The sequence below is a fragment of the Physeter macrocephalus genome, chromosome 13 (genome assembly GCF_002837175.3).
Source record: "Physeter macrocephalus isolate SW-GA chromosome 13, ASM283717v5, whole genome shotgun sequence".
Taxonomy (NCBI): domain Eukaryota; kingdom Metazoa; phylum Chordata; class Mammalia; order Artiodactyla; family Physeteridae; genus Physeter; species Physeter macrocephalus.
In genome coordinates, this window is record NC_041226.1 from 76,323,019 (window position 1) to 76,340,853 (window position 17,835).

The 17,835-nt window shown below is 41.1% G+C and overlaps 1 protein-coding gene across 1 annotated transcript in view; it reads right to left on the reverse strand.

Annotated features, from left to right (window-relative positions):
- EFNB2 (ephrin B2) overlaps positions 1-17,835 on the reverse strand; it is a 46,253-nt gene that overhangs the window by 6,123 nt on the left and 22,295 nt on the right. The window contains exon 2 of the mRNA XM_024123230.3: positions 16,378-16,661. Coding sequence (XP_023978998.1) covers positions 16,378-16,661 — 284 coding nt within the window. The remainder of the gene's footprint in view (positions 1-16,377; positions 16,662-17,835) is intronic.

Consider the following 17,835-nt stretch of genomic DNA (forward strand, 5'->3'; position numbering starts at 1 on the left):
AAGAAAAAATCAGGAAATCAATAAGCCAAGTTTACATGAACATGAAATGTCTGAAAACAATTTGGAAAATAAGAATTCACTCTTAGTCACAAGTTTTCTGAAAGTATGGGATGCTGAAAGGCAAAACGAAAAAAATAAAGAAATAAAGAAAGATGGATACTGTCCACACTGCCGCACGTATGACCTCTGGTTTCCAATGTACTTAAGGGCCTTCTCCCTTTATAATTAACGGATCGCGTCTGATTCTACAGATAAAAGGGACAGCATCTTCCAAAACCCTAACTATTTTGGAGTCAACCTCCTAAAAGCAGAATAGTAAATACGGTAATTTCAAAACGTGGTAATCATCACACAGCACCTGCTTCCTCTACTACAGATTTCCTGCCTCAAGAACAATTACCTTGATGCTCCCTGTTTGTCAAGCATCCAAGTTCTATAAACACTTGGAGGGGAGACTCCCGCGCCCCTCTTCTTTCCTCAGCTTTTCTTGAGCTTAAAAGGTTGTACTAGAATATGCAAGTCTTCAAATTCTGGAGTCTTCCTCCATCATTTTGTACTCAACCCGAAAGAACGGATGTGTTATTACCACCACCATCGACCTTGGTCAAACTCTTCGACCAAGCTCCCTGGTGCAGAAGAACTCTGGACGCACAGAGGGGCTCACAGGTGCCTTCACTCAGGCTCTATGAGGGGCCTGGGACGGCTCAGGCCCTAAGGTGAGGACTTGGCTCAGGTCCACCAGCTTGATGCCCTTTCCACCTCGAGAAGGAGGAGGAGGAAAGACAGAACATTTGACCATTTTCAGTGTCTGTTTTTTTCCAACAGCCTGTGCCCTACTCTGTTTCAACCCATTGTTCTATCTCTTTAGGATGGTGAGTTCTCTGAAGAGCGCTGTAACTAAAGCTGTAAAAAGATAGGCTGCCAGGTACCTTGCTGAGGGACAGGATTTAAATGACAGGTCAAGTTCCCGAAGAGAAAAGGAGGTGGGGAGTTAGACGTTTTCATTCCTCCACAGTTCAAGGGGCAGGGAACGAAAATGTTTCATAAACAATTCTGCCAGGTAAATCCTTCTCTACTTTAATTACCACAGTTTTGTCAACTAACTCTATACTTTTAAAAGCACTGAAAAAGGGACAGATTTTCTGAAAAAAATACATCCAAAGACATTCTTTTAATGGGCTGTTTGTTTTCCAAATGGTGGGGCAGACAAGTTGGACAGGCATGCATGGAAATATGTATGCTGTGGGTAATTATCTTGGCTGGAAAACAAGGCCACGATTGACTTGTCTTTGTGTTCTCAAGTTAGCGACTTTTACTTTCTCTGTTTCCCTTAATAATAATCGCTGCCTCTTGTGTGCAAAAATATCTCTTTGCTTATCTGAGTGTTTCCTTAAAGTCCAGCCTCACAATCATATCTCACTCTTCTTCTATTGCTGACACGGAGTTTCTCCTGGGAAACTGGGCAAAAATCGCCATCATAGTTTTTTTTTTTTTTAGGGTGAAAAGGAGATAGTATCCTCTTGTAGATTGTTGAGAAAATGTCTGGCAGATAAATTAGAACAAATACCTAAGAACTCTGCATGCTTCTGCGAGTCTTAAAAAAAAAAATCATCTTTTTTTCCCCCATTTTCTCCATCTTCTTTCCCTTTTGTTTCTTCCAAACATGTACCTAAATTTCAAAGTATCCTTTCCTCCTAAAGGCTTAGAACAGTACGGATATCTACAAGCACTCTTTCTGGCCAATTTCAGAGCAGTGCTATAATCTTCACTTAGTCACAGTTTTCTCATCTGATCTTTCTCAAAATGCAGGATATGCTTTTATATAGAAAAAAACAGTGGAAAGCGGATGTCTTTATCTGGCTGACAGTTTCAAAGGTTTAGTTTACTTAATTCAAGTGGAAGCTCCATGTTTTCTAATTAATATACACATAAATGCACCCCCGTGCAAAGTTCAATGACTAAGTTTTTCTTGCTAAAAAGTTTAACACTAAGTTAACAAATGATAAAAATAAGATCTGAAGGGTGGTACCCAGAAAGAAAAAAGGTGTGTGGGGGGGAGGAATATAGATTTACTGAATATTTATTTTAACCTTGAGGTAAAAGAGATAAAAGGTTCAGGTCTAAAAGAAAAAAATTAAGGACTACGAGAAAGGATAGACAAGGCATGGCAGAGAACAGTCCCTGGTAAATATAATTCAGAACTGCACCTGCAGAGGCAGAAACTACAGAGGACTCCTACTTCGTCAGTCTGGAAGCGTAAGAGGTGCACATAATTTGAGTGACTTTTTCTTTTGATTTTAATTCGTAGGTCAGTGCCTTTTCTGAATACCAATGCCTCTGTGGAGAGCTCCCTTTGGTTTACTCAAAGTGCTATCGGAAGAACCCCCAGATGCAAAGAACTCCAAAAGTATTCAAATTAAACTGCAATCTATAATTTAACATCCACAAACTATACACGGTAGGAAGAAAACTGTGGAGTGTGAGATGAAACTGCTTTGCATCTTTCACAGCGCAAACTTTTTTTATGCCTTGGGGAGGAAAAAAACCCCTCAAGCCCTGGAGGTGCACAGAAGGCAATCTGAAAATGCTGCCTTTGCTGAGTTCTTGGAGGCCGAGGCCACTGCTGGGATGGGGGAGGATGAGGGGTGAAGGGGGAGGGCAGGCCAAGAGGCAGAACTTTGTGAGTGAGGGGGGTTCTTCTGCTACATTCTGGACTCTGCATCTTTCCCCTTTAAGTCAACTTGGAAGTTGCAAAGGCTACTGGAAGATACCGAAAACTTCATTCCTAACATCAAAACGGCATTCCCAATACTTGGCTGTTTAAAAGGGGGCTAAACTTTAAAATTCAGGGGAAATTCCCTGGCGGTCCAGGGGTTAGGACTCGGTGCTCTCACTGCTGGGGCCTGGGGCTCGATCCCTGGTTGGGGAACTAAGATCCCCGCAAGCCGAGTGGTGCAGCGCCACCCCCCCCGCCCCCGCCAAGAAAAAATACAGTTAGATGCTCTGCCATGAAAGATTTTTGCCCCAAGTTAGGTATGATGTAATAAGCAGTCAGGGAAAACCCTGGTTTTTGTTTTTGCTTTTTTTAAACATCTTTCTTGGAGTATAATTGCTTTACAATGGTGTGTTAGTTTCTGCTGTATAACGAAGTGAATCAGCTGTACGTATACATATATCCCCTTATCCCCTCCCTCTTGCGTCTCCCTCCCACCCTTCCTATCCCACCCCTCTAGGTGGTCACAAAGCACCGAGCTGATCTCCCCCTGTGCTATGCGGCTGCTTCTAGGTTCTTCAGAACCATTTTTTTTTAGATTCCATATATACGTGTTAGCATACGGTATTTGTTTTTCTCTTTCTGACTTCCTTCACTCTGTAGGACAGGCTCTAGGCCCATCCACCTCATGACAAATAACTCGATTTCGGAAAACCCTGTTTTTAAGATGTGATCACCAACGGAAACTTCAGAAGGTCAACTTCACAGCAAGTTCAATTATAAAATAACTGAGAGTAACTTCAACTTACTTTATATTTGATCTCCTAGTAAAAATTAATGTCTCTTCCCCATGATCTGCTTAACATGGAGAGTAGAGAGCGTGGGCCTAATTCTAGAGCTGCCTCCCCACCTCACCACCTTGAGAAATGGCACAGCTGAAAGTCTTCTGTCCTCACGGCGCCTCTTTACTGGCAGCAAATTCTGCAATAAAGCCTCAAGATTAATATTCTGATTTCTGCTGCAACAGCCAGTCACCAAGAAGCTTTAAAAGCCTTAGTGGCTGACTTTGAAATACAACAAGAAATTGCTAATGCTTGGGAATAAAATCTACTTCCATTTCAGGAGACGGTTTTGCAATTATTCTTATTGTTGACTTGAATGTATTGGGAATTTTTAACTTGGAGAAAGTAAAAACAAACGGTTAACCTCATTCTACTTAGTTTTCCTTCGCGTCTCTCTAGCAGCAGCATCTAATGCCACCACAATCACAGTATTACTGTACTAAATGGATGAAACTGCATTTAATCATTTAGAGATAGAAAAAATAACATTGTTATAGCTAAGCTTTTAGTGCCCGGCCTTTTTTTTTCCCTTGGCCCAGGGAAAAAATAGACTTTATAAAATTAAAAATTACTAGAAAAGTTTATCTAGATAGAAAAGAGGTTTAATAAAGACACATGGGCATTTTATAGCCTGCTTTTAAAAGCTTTTGCTTCAGGGATCTAACTGCATGTAGTGAGTGTACTGAAATCACTAGATTGTTCCCCCAGGGCCTGATTTTAAGTGGGTGGAGATCACTGCTCAGCAAAAAGTACCCTGAGTTCACAATGCCTAAAAGTTCTCTTCACATCCGAAAACTACTCCGCCGACATCCGGGCGTTCCCATTTATTTGTACACGAACTTATCCGCAGTGTGCTGGTTATCTGAGTAGAAACAAGGAGAACCAGTGGGCAAAGCAGACGGCAAGGGCAGGGCTATTTCTGGCTGTGTTTTTTAGACTGTGCCCACGGAGAGGAAGTCCTATCGCATTGTCAGGCGTCTTCGTTTGGTTGACTGCTCTGCACCCCGGGAAGGGTAAGCTGCTACCCTGGATCTTGGCTGTTTTTATTTCAGTCTATCACTTGGGTAGTCAGATGGAGAATTAACTGCTGGATGTGTGCCGAAATATGGGTCCCATGCACAAAGAGGTTAGGAATGAGGGCAGCAGAAAAACATTCTACAGAGTAAATGCATCCCTATGAAGGAATATTCTTAGGTTATCATGGAAAGAATGAAACAGCAAAATATACTATGGAGGACATTTTATACTATTTTATTTATTTATTTGTTTACTTATTTATTTGGCCGTGCGAAACGGCATGTGGGATCTTAGCTCCCCGACCAGGGATCAAACCCGCACCCCCTGCGTTGGAAGTGCGGAGTCTTAACCACTGGACCGCCAGGGAAGTCCCTATACTGAATGTGGCTTACTGGGATGGGGCCGGGATGGGGTGGGGGGTTGACGGACACTCCAAAGCAAATAGTTTTTATCAATTTCATCAGAGGTCCACCAAAAAGACACAGATAATAAGCATACAGGGTCAGGAAAATGAGAGAGTTCCATTTTCTAGTAAGAATGAAAACTTTTGTGTTCATATAAACTGCACATGACAAAATCTGCTCTTATTTGATTACGAAACAAAGAGCATTTTATGAAAATCCTCTTATCATCTTCTTGGCACTATTCTTGTCCATCATGTCATCATATGCTGGCCCTGCTAATTCTGATTTCTTAGGGCAGCCTTTCAGCACATCAGTCTCCTGAAACTCAACTCAAGAACTAGAAGAACTAGAAGCCTATTACCTGGCAAACTTAGGAAATAAAAGAAGCAGAACCAAGTGAGAAACGTGAAAAGTAAAGCCATGACATTAAAATAAATATGATACATAAACTAGGTCACTCTTTTCTTCTAGCAGGGCTAACACATTTTTGAGTGTCTAAAAACAAAAAATTAACTGAGATATGTAAATTGAAAACCAGAAGGCTGATAAAAATATAACTACTTAATGTGAATATACAACTCAGGAAGCTAAGATCTACCCTACTTCACACCCTGACACGAATTCAAATTCAAAATATATGATGCACATTCAAAATATGTACTAAAGAGACAGGAATTCAATTTCTAGAACTCAGTGTAGTTCAATGCCTTGGGTATCACGGTTATCCTTTAAGATACCAACTTAGAAGAAAAATTCTAACCATGGAAATGACAACCCCTGAATGCCAAAAATAAATGCCCTTTCTTTAATTAATAAAAACTTCTGAAGCAAAAACATCTGTATAATGTGCCGAAAGGACGATGAAAAAAAATCACTTCTTCTAACTTCTTCCTTTTTATATGCTTTTCTCTGTGGATTTATAGTCAAAGAAATGAGAATATACCACCATGATTTTCCAAGGGCCTCACTATTTTGCTTGGTGTAATATCAAAAAAAGTTCAGCAGTATTTCAACACATATGGCAGTTTATCCCAGAATGCCTGATCTTAGAGTAAAAGTTTTATAGATTCTTCTTAAAATGGCCTCGATTTGACGAAAGAAAAATACAAAGGAAGTTACAGGATGTGTGTGTTTTTCACCCAAGGAAACAGTGTTCCAGAACAATGGGATGAATCACCTGAACGAAACCCGCATCATTCTGGTTGTGTTTTGAAATTTGAAAGCAGTAAATCAGGCATTAAGAGGTTAACAACTAGCTCAGCCCCAGTGACTTCTTTACAGCACAATTAATTAGTTTCTCCACTAGACAGAACGATTTGGAAAAATGATTTAAAAAACCAGAGTCACAACTTAGCCCCTCCTCCCATATTAAAATATGAGTAAAGATACCAAGTATCCAGTGTAAATGGATGTTCTCGAATAAAATGGTATAATATTATTTCCTCAATGTTAAATGTTCACCATGAGCAATGAGAGGATATTTTACTGACAGCTTAGCAATGAGTTTTGAGAAATGTTAACCTTGAAACAGTTTTGTAAACTGCTTTTGTGTATTCACTAAAAGATTGGATGACATATTACGTTGCCACTTTCACTCTTTGGGGAAGGGGGAAGATACAAAGATACTACAAAGACCTGAGTCTAAAGGTGCCAATATATGTTAGTATATTTCCTACCTCCCGTGTTTGCGAGACTTGGACATTGAGGGAGGTCAGCCGATGGAGAGAACGGTAATAAACACCATCCCTAGGACACAAGAAATTCCATCACAGCTTACTCATTAAACCGCTTCACCACTAAGAAGTGTATACAAAAATTAAGGTAGTGACAACCACTGAAGATGCTAAGAGCCATAGTCATCTTTGACGAGATAGCCCTGAAAAGCCACTGACTATATACACCCGGAGTGGAAAAGCACAGGCGGTAAATGTGTGTGTGCAAGTATGTGCACATATAGCAGGGATATGTCAGTGACAGAAATACCTTCCAGGCTCAGTGGGTGCTCTGGCACTTTCCTGAGAAAGATCAAATAGGCCTGGTAATAAATCACCTGTCCCCTCTTTTTACAAGAGGCATGCTTAAACACACGAGATCATTTATGAGTGGCTTACTTTCTTTCCCCTCAAAATATTGCTTGCAACACCCTGATGTCTTGATTTTTCATAAATTCTGTTGCGGGAAAACATCCCTTTCTGAGTCTAAAATTTTATTGCTACAAGTTATGATGATTTATGCAGGTAGAATCTCTCATTAGGCAAAAAAAATTTTCAACAAGATTTCATAAAAAAGCTTTACATCTAGCGTGCTTTCAGGGAGTTACTCTTACTGTCACAATGATTCAGAATGAATTGTGAGAATGTGATAGTCAATGGTTAAAGCATAATTTACCTTTATACATGAGAGTCAACCTTAATATGGGCTGAAACCTACTAAGAAAGAGGAATCATGTTTTAAAAATAGGGGGCCAGATGACCACTTCAATATAATGACCAAACTCACATTAAAAAAAAAAAAAAAAGAATGATGTCAGAGTTCTAAAGATAAAACATAATTCCCTATTGTCCATATTAGCTTTACTTAAGCATTCTGATTTTTTTTAAAAAAATGAGACTTCCTGGTCAAGAGATAGTGATAACATCTAATAAAAATATTCTGAGCCATGAAATAACATGTGTTTGCATGAATTATTTCTAGCACACAATTTCTAGCCCACTCCCGAATTTTTGACCTTCTTCATTGTTGAATATCTTTGTGGAGACGTGGAAATGTCTACAGAGCGAAGGGTCAGAGTGAAAAGTTCACAGTGGGGAGGGCACACATCCCAGAAGCCAGACTCGTGCTCAGTCTGCTGTCACTAATCGCCTGCAATGATATTAATGACCCAGTAATTGGGAGACAGCGGCACTGAAGTGGAAAACCTCCATCTGAGGCAGAGTTCACCTCTGGGTGGTAGGGCTTCACCAGTGACTGAATTAATGTTTGCTGACAGTTTAGAACATAACACTGTAGATGAGAAAATGCACCACTCTGATGGCATAATAGCTTAGGTGGACTTGATGTTATTTGCTTTGACCATCTAGAGACCAGTGGTAACCCTGGTAAAGTGCCCTGTCTGAATTTGCCCTACACATGAACCTAATTCCATTCAGGGGACGTGTTCTATGCTCCAAGAAGCCAGAGCAATTTTCCACATGTTTGCTTCAATAAAAGAATACCTTCATCTCCTGGTTTAACATCAGGAACAAGGAAACTGGGTTACTCCACTAATGCAAAAAGCCATTGCGAAGCAGGACTGTCTTTTAGCAACACACAGCCTAGCTCCTCTGTGACGTGATCAGTTATGCTCCTGACAGAGGTTCTGCCTGTCCATCCATCATCTATACATTTATCCACTCATCCACCCATCCATCCATCCACCCACCCATCCACCTACCCATCCACCCATCCACCCACCCATCCACCCATCCACATCCATCCATCCATCCATCCATCCATCCATCCATCCATCCATCCATCCATCCATCCATCCATCCATCCATCCATCCATCCATCCATCCACCCAAACTGTAGCACTTGTACTTGGCTAAGGAAATTTGAAGTTTCTTATTACCTCTTTTGTACATTTGAGAGATTTTTATTATTTTTAATTTTACTATTTAGCCACTTCCCATTGAGGGGCTCAAAGTACATTTGACCCTTGAACAACATGGGGGTTAGGGGCACCAACCCCCACCTAGTCAAAAATCTGAGTACAATTTATAGTCAGCCCTCCGTACCCACAGTTATTCCATATCCACGGATTCAACCAACAGCAGATAGTGCAGTGCTGGAGTATTTACTACTGAAAAAAATCTGCGTGTAAGTGGACCCAAGCAGCTCAAACCTGTGTTGTTCAAGGGTCAACTGTACTCGATAAAACACAAAGCATAGTCTTACTGAGGAAATGGAATTGATTGATAGTAGCTCTGAAAAGAAAAAAGAAAACTCAGGAGACCTGACAAATTGCTATCACAACCACCGTTAACCAATGGCCCTCTCTCCTTTCCTACTGCTCTGTAGAACTTCTTAGGTCAACTTTGGGGCACGTGATTGTAGTTATACGTTACAACAAAGGACAGGGCCTCTGGCCCAACACGTCTGATACAAACACAGAGTTGTCTGCTATCCAGTTCGAGTAGCATCCTTGCATTGCTATGTATGCACTATGTATGTACATATGCTCCCTTTGCTGTCACTATGTATGTGACGTGTATGTACTCGTACTCTCTTTACCATACTCTGTAAGTAGTGTGCTTTGGACTAGACTGTCTTTCCTCTTGCTTTGTATACATGTATATGCTTGGTGACCCAGGAGGCACTGTCATAAACTAATGACGTTGGTCTAAGGGTCTGACAACCCGGTTTGAGTTTTGCCCCTGACATTTCACGGCTGTGTGAACTCTACTAAACTACTCACACTTTCCAAGTTCTGTTTTCTCACAGTGATAAAAATTCCTCTGTCACCTGTCCTTTGAGACTGTAAAGTGACAGTCTCAAAGAGTGTGTGAGGCCATAACACTACCCTCTAAGTGATCAAACACCCAGCCTGAGATTTCAGACTGTTAGGAACAAACGTGGGACTCTTAAAAACTATATAAATAAGTTTTCGCCAAGTAATCTTTTCATGTCTGTCTAATGCCTCTTGGCTATTTTGTGGTACGTGGGCCTCTCAACTGTTGTGGCCTCTCCCATTGCGGAGCACAGGCTCCGGACGCGCAGGACCAGCGGCCACGGCTCACGGGCCCAGCCGCTCCGCGGCACGTGGGATCTTCCCGGACCGGGGCGCGAACCCGGTTCCCCTGCATCGGCAGGCGGACGCGCAACCACCGCGCCACCAGGGAAGCCCTTGGCTATTTCTTAAAGTACTTTATTTTGCTTTAATTTTTGATTTTCATGATAAATATTTAAAGGCTATTAAGAAAGAAACTCATTCTCATGCTTGTACAAAGAAGTCTCCAGGACTGTTTAGTTATTTACAAGTCCAAGTAAACTTTGAAAAAGCTATGAATACAGGTGCTAGAGATATTAAGATGTATTTTATGAAACAGTAAAGGCAGTTTTATTCTGAGCAATTCCTAAATAATCCTTTTTTTTTCCCAAGGAATCGCCTTCATTTCTCATCTGCTCTTATTTTACATAGGAGGTTTTCAGTCTCTCCCCATTGCTTTAAGAACCAGTCATCTTGTCCGTTCATGGGTTATTTTGGGAATAAGGAATAGTGCTCACACGGCAATCTCTGTCTAGCTTTAAATGAGATAAGCTGTCACTACTGCCTAGGTGACGCCGCTGAATATGAACAGAGTCTCAATCTACAATAGCCTAATCCTCCTAAACCCCGACAGATACGGGATAAATATTCCAATGGCCAGACCCCATCAGACCCACGAGCCAGAAGCTTCTCAGCACAAGCTCCAACTGAGCAGAAGTTGAGATTTTATTCCTTAAAGTATAAAGAATTTAAGCTGTATTCATATTAAATTGAACACGGAGCCTTACTGATTGATATACTCTAGGAGGGAGCCTTCAATACAGTCAGAAGAGGATTTTATGTTACATTAAAAAATAACAGAAAGTCGGGGGACTTCCCTGGTGGTCCAGTGGTTAAGACTCCGAGCTCCCAGTGCAGGGGGTGCGGGTTCAGTCCCTGGTCAGGGAACTAAGATGCCACAAGCTGCGCGGCATGGCCCCCCCAAAAAAAAAGAAAGAAAAAGAAACAAGAAAAAAGGAAAAGAAATGATGCTTCCCATTACCAGACTAGTGAAACGATGCAGTGTCCCAGCTTGTCTCAGTGACAAGGCAACCCTGACGTGTACTTTCTTCTCTAAAAGAATATTTATACTACATTGGAATGCTGCTGAAATGATCAATAAAAATAAACCTTTCCTTTGTGTAACAAGGAACAGAGAAAAGGCCCTGGCAAGGCTGGTGAGATGGTAAGTGGGGAAATGATTGTATGTGTGGAAGCCTCCTCCCACTCTGTCTCTTTTGGGTCTCAGGGAGGATCTGCTAACAAGCTTGGGCAACTCCACCAACAAAAAAATCCATAAATGCGTGTTTCTTGGTAAGGAAAGCCCGAGGACAAAAGAACTTTCATAACACTCCAAGAAGACAAAAAAGAGGGAAGATCTTATAATTAAGTTACGCAGCATTAGTGAAACTTGGACAACCTCTGGAATTTCATTTTGTGGACGGCATTTCAAATAACTGACACTTTTTGAGCCCATCTTCCCCGCCCGCCAGCTCGCAGGAGAGCACAGGCTGTCTCACACCAGCCCCCTGCCTCGCCTCCCCACAAAGAGACCCTCAGTTGTCCTTATTTGGTGCCAGCCATGGAAGCAAAAGCACTTTACATACATCACCCCATTTAAATGCATACCATCCCCAGCTGACAGACGAAAAGACTGAGGCAGACTGGGTAAGTTACTTGCCAAAGGGCGTTCAAGAACCCAGGTCTGCCTGACTTGGGACTCTCAGCTAACTACCACCTTCATCTGTCGCTCTAAGTGCCGTGTGTATGTATCCTCCAAACACCCAAGATTCTGATGGCTATTACAAGCCAACCGTCGCAGGTTAAAAATAAAAATGTGTTTAAATGCTTGAAATTACCAATGGTATGCAAGGTATCGAACATAAATCCCCACCCCAGAGTCAGATAAGTGACAGGCTGAGGTTGTCACATCCTTGAACTTGGTGATGCTTAGTGATGGAAATGTAGCTTTTGCTACCTTTATCATATAAATAATTCATCAATCAAGCACATAATCACGTCACAGAGGCCACACATATATTCTAAAATAAATCCAGGGCTTCCCTGGTGGCGCAGTGGTTAAGAATCCGCCTGCCATCGCAGGGGACACGGGTTCGAGCCCTGGTCCGGGAAGATCCCACATGCCGCAGGGCAACTAAACCCGTGCGCCACAACTACTGAGCCTGCGCTCTAGAGCCCGCGTGCCACTGCTGAAGCCCGTGCACCTAGAGCCCGTGCTCTGCAACGAGAGAAGCCACCGCAATGAGAAGCCCACGCCCAGCACCGAAGAGTAGCCTCCACTCACCGCAACAAGAGAAAGCCTGCGCGCAGTAATGAAGACTCAACGCAGCCAAAAATAAGTAAATTTAAAAAAATAATTTAAAAAATTAAAGATACCTATATGTAAAAGTACATTTGAAACCTCCCATAACCATTTTGCCAGGGAAAGGGCTTACAGTACATTCAGTATATTTTAGTGTCACTTGCTACACTTACTCCCAGAAATAAGTAAATCAAAAACAGAAAAGAAAAACACAAACAAACAAAAAAAGGAAAACAAACACTCAACAAAAATACAGGAATGGAATCTGCTGTTCTTCTGTTTTGATTCTTTAAGAATAGTGTTTCATTATATTTGTGTGCAAGCATTTTAATTTATTTTGCATTTCTGCTCAGAAGTGGAGTTTATGTCTAAAAAACAGCAAAGCTGACTGAGGGGTTTTCTAATTTTATATGCTCTGATAAAATTTTTTTTTAAAATTGCTTTGGAGAATGAAACCAGTGAAGGGCCTAAGAAATGGTGACTCACTCAAATTCATTCATTGTTTCTCAAGGAAGACTTTCACAGGCAAGGAAAGCAAGGAGTGGCTTTTGGAAGGACCACTGTGAACACAGCAGGGTGTAGTTTCAGAGCAACGTTTAATCAAACAATCATTAGAAATGATGACTTTTAGACTGTTCCACAAATCCATGTCTTGGCTACAGCTTTGAGGTAAAATAATGTAAAAAACCACACAAAGCTAAATTGGGAGGTGCCTCGGGCATAAGGTGTTCTTTCTAACAGCTGGGCTGTGCCCATTGTTCACTTAAAAAGTATCCACACAGTGGCATTCATTTTCATCCATCTCTGACTCACATGATTTTGGTAGCGTGATGAAAACCTCTCTGTAGGTATTTTGCAAGGTTTTATGCTGAGGCTGGGTGACCAACCCATGGAACCTTCGTAAGGGTCGATACTGCAAAGGGCCTCCACACCGGAATTTCTGACTCATTCAGCTCCGGGTTATCACTTCTAAAAAGAAACTGGAAACCAAGCACAGAAAGTGTCTACAAGAAAAGTTTTTGACACGATTATGTATGAAGGCTGAGAACACAGTTTGGAATGCTTGCCTTGTATTAACTGGTGTGTTTTTCTAAGACAGAGCTTCCCTTGACAATGGGCCACTTCAGAACAGATAGTTATTTTCTAAACTTAAAAAAATCTTTAAAGACATGATCAAAATAACTGTAGGTTATATAAAATGTTTACTTTCTTTTTAAGGCAATTAAGAATCTGAATGTAATGAAAAACAGACCAAATGGTCGCAACATCCCCACCTTTGGATCATTTAGTATTAGGAGATTTTATTACGCAAATTAAACCCAAGTCTAATGACTGAAACGGGTCACTTGAAAAAGTCAATTCTCAACATTAAGAAAACCCATATATACCATTTCGCCACATGTCAAAGCAAATAATCATCTAGGAGAAAAACTAATGAGGATGCATATCATTTTGTCGTGTCATTTCCTAGGGGAATTTAGTGGATACTCAGTAGGTTTAAAAATACACTCCCAATTTAAAATTAATATTGACTTCTAAAACTTAAAAGTGTGATGCCTGTATTTTAAATCTGGTAACACTACAAATCAAATTCAATGCCTTTAAAGAGCTTATAGCAGATCCTGTCCATTCAATTGGAGAAGAGCCACCCCGACGAGAGATCCCATACTGGATGTGTATGTCTAACCATAAAATGGTTTGGAACTAGAGACTTCCATCATTAGCCAGAATAACAACAACAGTAAAAGCAGTTTCTAGAGAAGAAATCAAAATTCAAAGAAATGAAGTGACTTTCTCGTTAAGCTCACACAGCAGGACTAGAACCCAGGTCTCTGGGCTCCTGGTCCAGTGCTCCTGGAATCAGTTCATCTAGGGAATGGCCGAACAACACCAATTCCAATTCAGTCCATTGGCAACTTGGACTGTTCCCCTCTGGGGTCATGAAGCACTGCTCCAAACTAACACTTCTCTTCTTCCCGCCTATGGAAAGAAACCAGGACACAATAACGATGCTGTTCTTACTAATACTCTTGGTTATGAAGGTGCTTACTAGCTAGACAGAAAGATTTGGAGATAAACACATGTAATATACTTTGTAGCAACTCAAAAATACCAACATTGTTAACCCTCTCAAAGCTGAAGTGGTGATTTGCAGTGTTAAGGGCAGTGTTCCACCATGCCACCTAGTGTAGTACTGTTTTAAGAGGGGTGTGACTCTGTGTGTATGCGTGAGTGATCACTGGCTGTGGAAAGCAGTGACTCTGAAAAATCTCTTAACTGTCTGGGTGCCTTGTGATTCTCAAAGAAGCAATGGAAAGTCAACATTAACTTTTTCAACTCTTTTGAGAGTTTTACTTCTCATCCTTCATCTCCTTTCCAGGGAAAGCTGTTCATCCATTGGCTTTGCTGGAGGATGGGTGGGAAATGGGGCCTGAGTTTCCCAAAGTATCTGAAGTGTCTTCGTATGTCTGTGACGTGGCACAAGTCTTTCAACTCTGTGCTCTGAGTCTCCCTGGGCCATGGCCACCCTCTGAGCCCTGGGCCCTTCCCCACGCAGCCTGTAACAACCACCCAACCAGCAGCATTCAAACTTGAAACGCTCATCTCTATTTTAAGAACAATTCTTTTATCCCGGGCTACCACGTGCTTTTCCGGGTCTGGTGGCTTACCTCCCTGAAGAGTCAGTCGGCAGCTAGGGCTGCAGATGCAGTTCTAGAGACGTATTAAACTCTGAGGAACCTCTATCTTCAGGCACCCCCTCGTCCTTTTCCCCACCCTATTCAGGGGTCTTAACCTGCTTAATGAATTCAGTAGGGTGGGTTGCAGCTCCCTATAAATGCTATGCTAAAAACATTAGCATCCTGGTAAACAGTCCTACTTAAAAAGTCTTTTTTTTTTTTAAAGACACTGTTGGACTTCCAAAAGCTTAAGGTTTCCATTTATTTTGCCTAATGACTATTTTATATTTTCAAAGATTTCCCTCTTACTTCATACACTTTACCACCCCATCCGCTTGTCCCATCCCTCAAAATGCTTTTATTTTCATTTTATGATCATTGTGCTTTTAAATCTGTAATTCACCACTTTCTCTTTTTGTTACTTATTCTCACTAAGCCACTCTGTGCATCACGTTGGTTTAAAACTACATTTTCAGCCTCTGTGGCATTTCAGGTTCACAGCAAAGAACAAGGATTAGATGGCTATGACCATCTTTGTTTTAATTACTAATGAGTGTAATAAAAAATAGAAGATAGTACATTATTGAGTATTTAATAAGTAGTCAATGAATTATTGATTTTGTACTCTCAAGAGCAGCTAGGAGGTAGAGAAAGCCAGAGTTTCAACCTGATCACCCAGAGATGGGAGAGCACACCCAGCAGACAGCAGCTCAGTACCTCTGACGACCTGGAGCTCATCATGACGAGTGAGTGCAGACTCCCACCAAAGAAACCAAGAAAAACCATTTCATTGCTTGCCTGAGGTGAACAGCTATCCTAGTCACCCAGACTGCACTCTGACAGACCCGGGCCTGGAACAATCCTAACTCTGTGCCAGCTCGTGACCTGCACCTAGTAGGCACATGTTTCATCAGATTTCACAGTATCGGGACTGAACAGTAGCTCAGAGAGGACCCAAAGGATACACAGTATCTGTTCCTAAAGCAATGTGTCAAATTATTGTATAGGTAGATAAAAAAGTAATTCATTGAACAGACCCAAGCTTTTTCTTATTCTTCCAAACCTGGTTTTAATGCGCCCATGTACTAGTGTGGGTTGCCTGTAACTTGCATTCTTGGAACCTACAAGCTCCATGAGGAATGGGTACCATTTTACCATCTTGTTCACTGCTGAACCCCTAGCATTTATGCAGTTTCTGGCACAGAGGAAATACTAAATGAATGAGTGAATGGATGGACACATGGATTGATGGCTGGATGAATGGATGAATGAATGGATGAAGAGAAAAGTCATTGCACAAGATTCACCTATCAAAATCTCACCAATGGTTCTTAAAAATGGTTTTGTCAGTAGAGATGCTGAATATATTCATATATATCCACTTATTTCAATACTACAAAAACTCTAGGAGGCTTTTTCTCTTTGGGTATTTATGTTAATGAGTAGTACTAGTACAGGGGTCCCTCATTCAATTAAGGCTTCTTTAAAAAACTTTTCAGCAAAGATTCCCACCAAACTATTTGCCACAGTAATAATTTTAAGGAAACAAAAATTGATACAAACCTATTTAGCTTATCCTAATTTCTATAAAAAAATGAATAGAATTATACTTACATATAATGTAATAATCTCTGTTCTTCTGAAATTCTAGACCCCAGAGATTAGGGCTGAATTCTTGGAACTTGATAGTGAATTTTACATCTTGATCTGGTCTGGCACAGTTGAGGAGAGGGGTATTTTCCTTCTTAATAGTGCATCTGTCTGCTTGGTCTTTATCCACCATATAAACTTTATAATATTCATACTGGCCAACAGTTTTAGAGTCCACTTTGGGGCAAATAATATCCAATTTGTCTCCTATCTGTGGGTATAGTACCAGTCCTTGTCCAGGTAGAAATCTAAAAGCATAAAAAAAAAAGCGCCATTGAGTTGATAAAAAATTAACAGTATTGATGATAATGACAATATAGCCAGACAACATCAAGAATTCCAAACTACAATTTTATAGAGCCACACTTTTATTGACCAAACATATCTGAGTTCAGATCGGCATGGGATGAATGTATTTAGGAATTAAGCTTTAAAGAAAAAAAAGAAAAGAAAAAGAACGAAACCACACTCCTGACTTTACCCAGTAGGATCAAGTCGACCTACTGACATTTCTTTACCACCCCCTCGCTTGTAATATTTCAGTGCTCCTTTGTGTAACTTCACATTGACTTTTCCTTGGTGGTGAGTCAGACCTTCCCATCTGTCCGTTATTTTTTAACCACTGGCAGCCTCAGTTTATTGGGCATGTCACAGAAAGAAGGCAGCAATTCCAGGGAACAGTGGATGCACTAAGACTTTGTTGTTCTATTAGTTTCCATTTGCAGTTGATGCTAATTAACAGACAAGTTTCATCAAGAATGTTTCAAATTACTTATCATAATTAGTCACTGATCAAAATAATGGGTTTTTTTATTACCCCGAACAAAAGAAACATCTTACAAACCCATAAAAGATAACCAGAAATAATTAGTTGGAGTACTGATTCAGCTGCAAGATGAAAAGTCCCCGACTCGGGAAGACAGCAACTACTGTTCCTGTCCTTGCCCCACAAACCGTTTCCCCCCGCCTCCCTTGAGATGTGTTTGCTCCAATTAATTCTTAGAAGCAAATCTTTAGAACCCAAACTACTGATACACTATCCCCTTAATGCTTCCAGTTCACAGCACCCTCCTCCCCTTTCTCTTTTTTCCTAGCCATGCTGCTGAAAGATCTTTTCTAAGGGGGAGTTTCTTGGAGAAACTGAAACAAGAGCTTCCTAATGAACATCCTTCTACAAGTGCTAACACTAAAAACACACTTAGAAATCCCATCTTGTTCCTTCTGAAGGAGCCAAGCCTGCAGGCTCATTAAAATACTAAAGCCGGAGAACAAAGCATCATGTCTGAGTCCTTCCAATCCAACCTCTTATTGAACCAGGGAAGCCCACCAGCCATGACGATGAATGGGTCATAATTCAGAGAGAGAGAGGAGAGAGAGGAGAGAGAGGAGAGAGAGGGAGAGAGGGAGAGAGGGAGGGAGGGA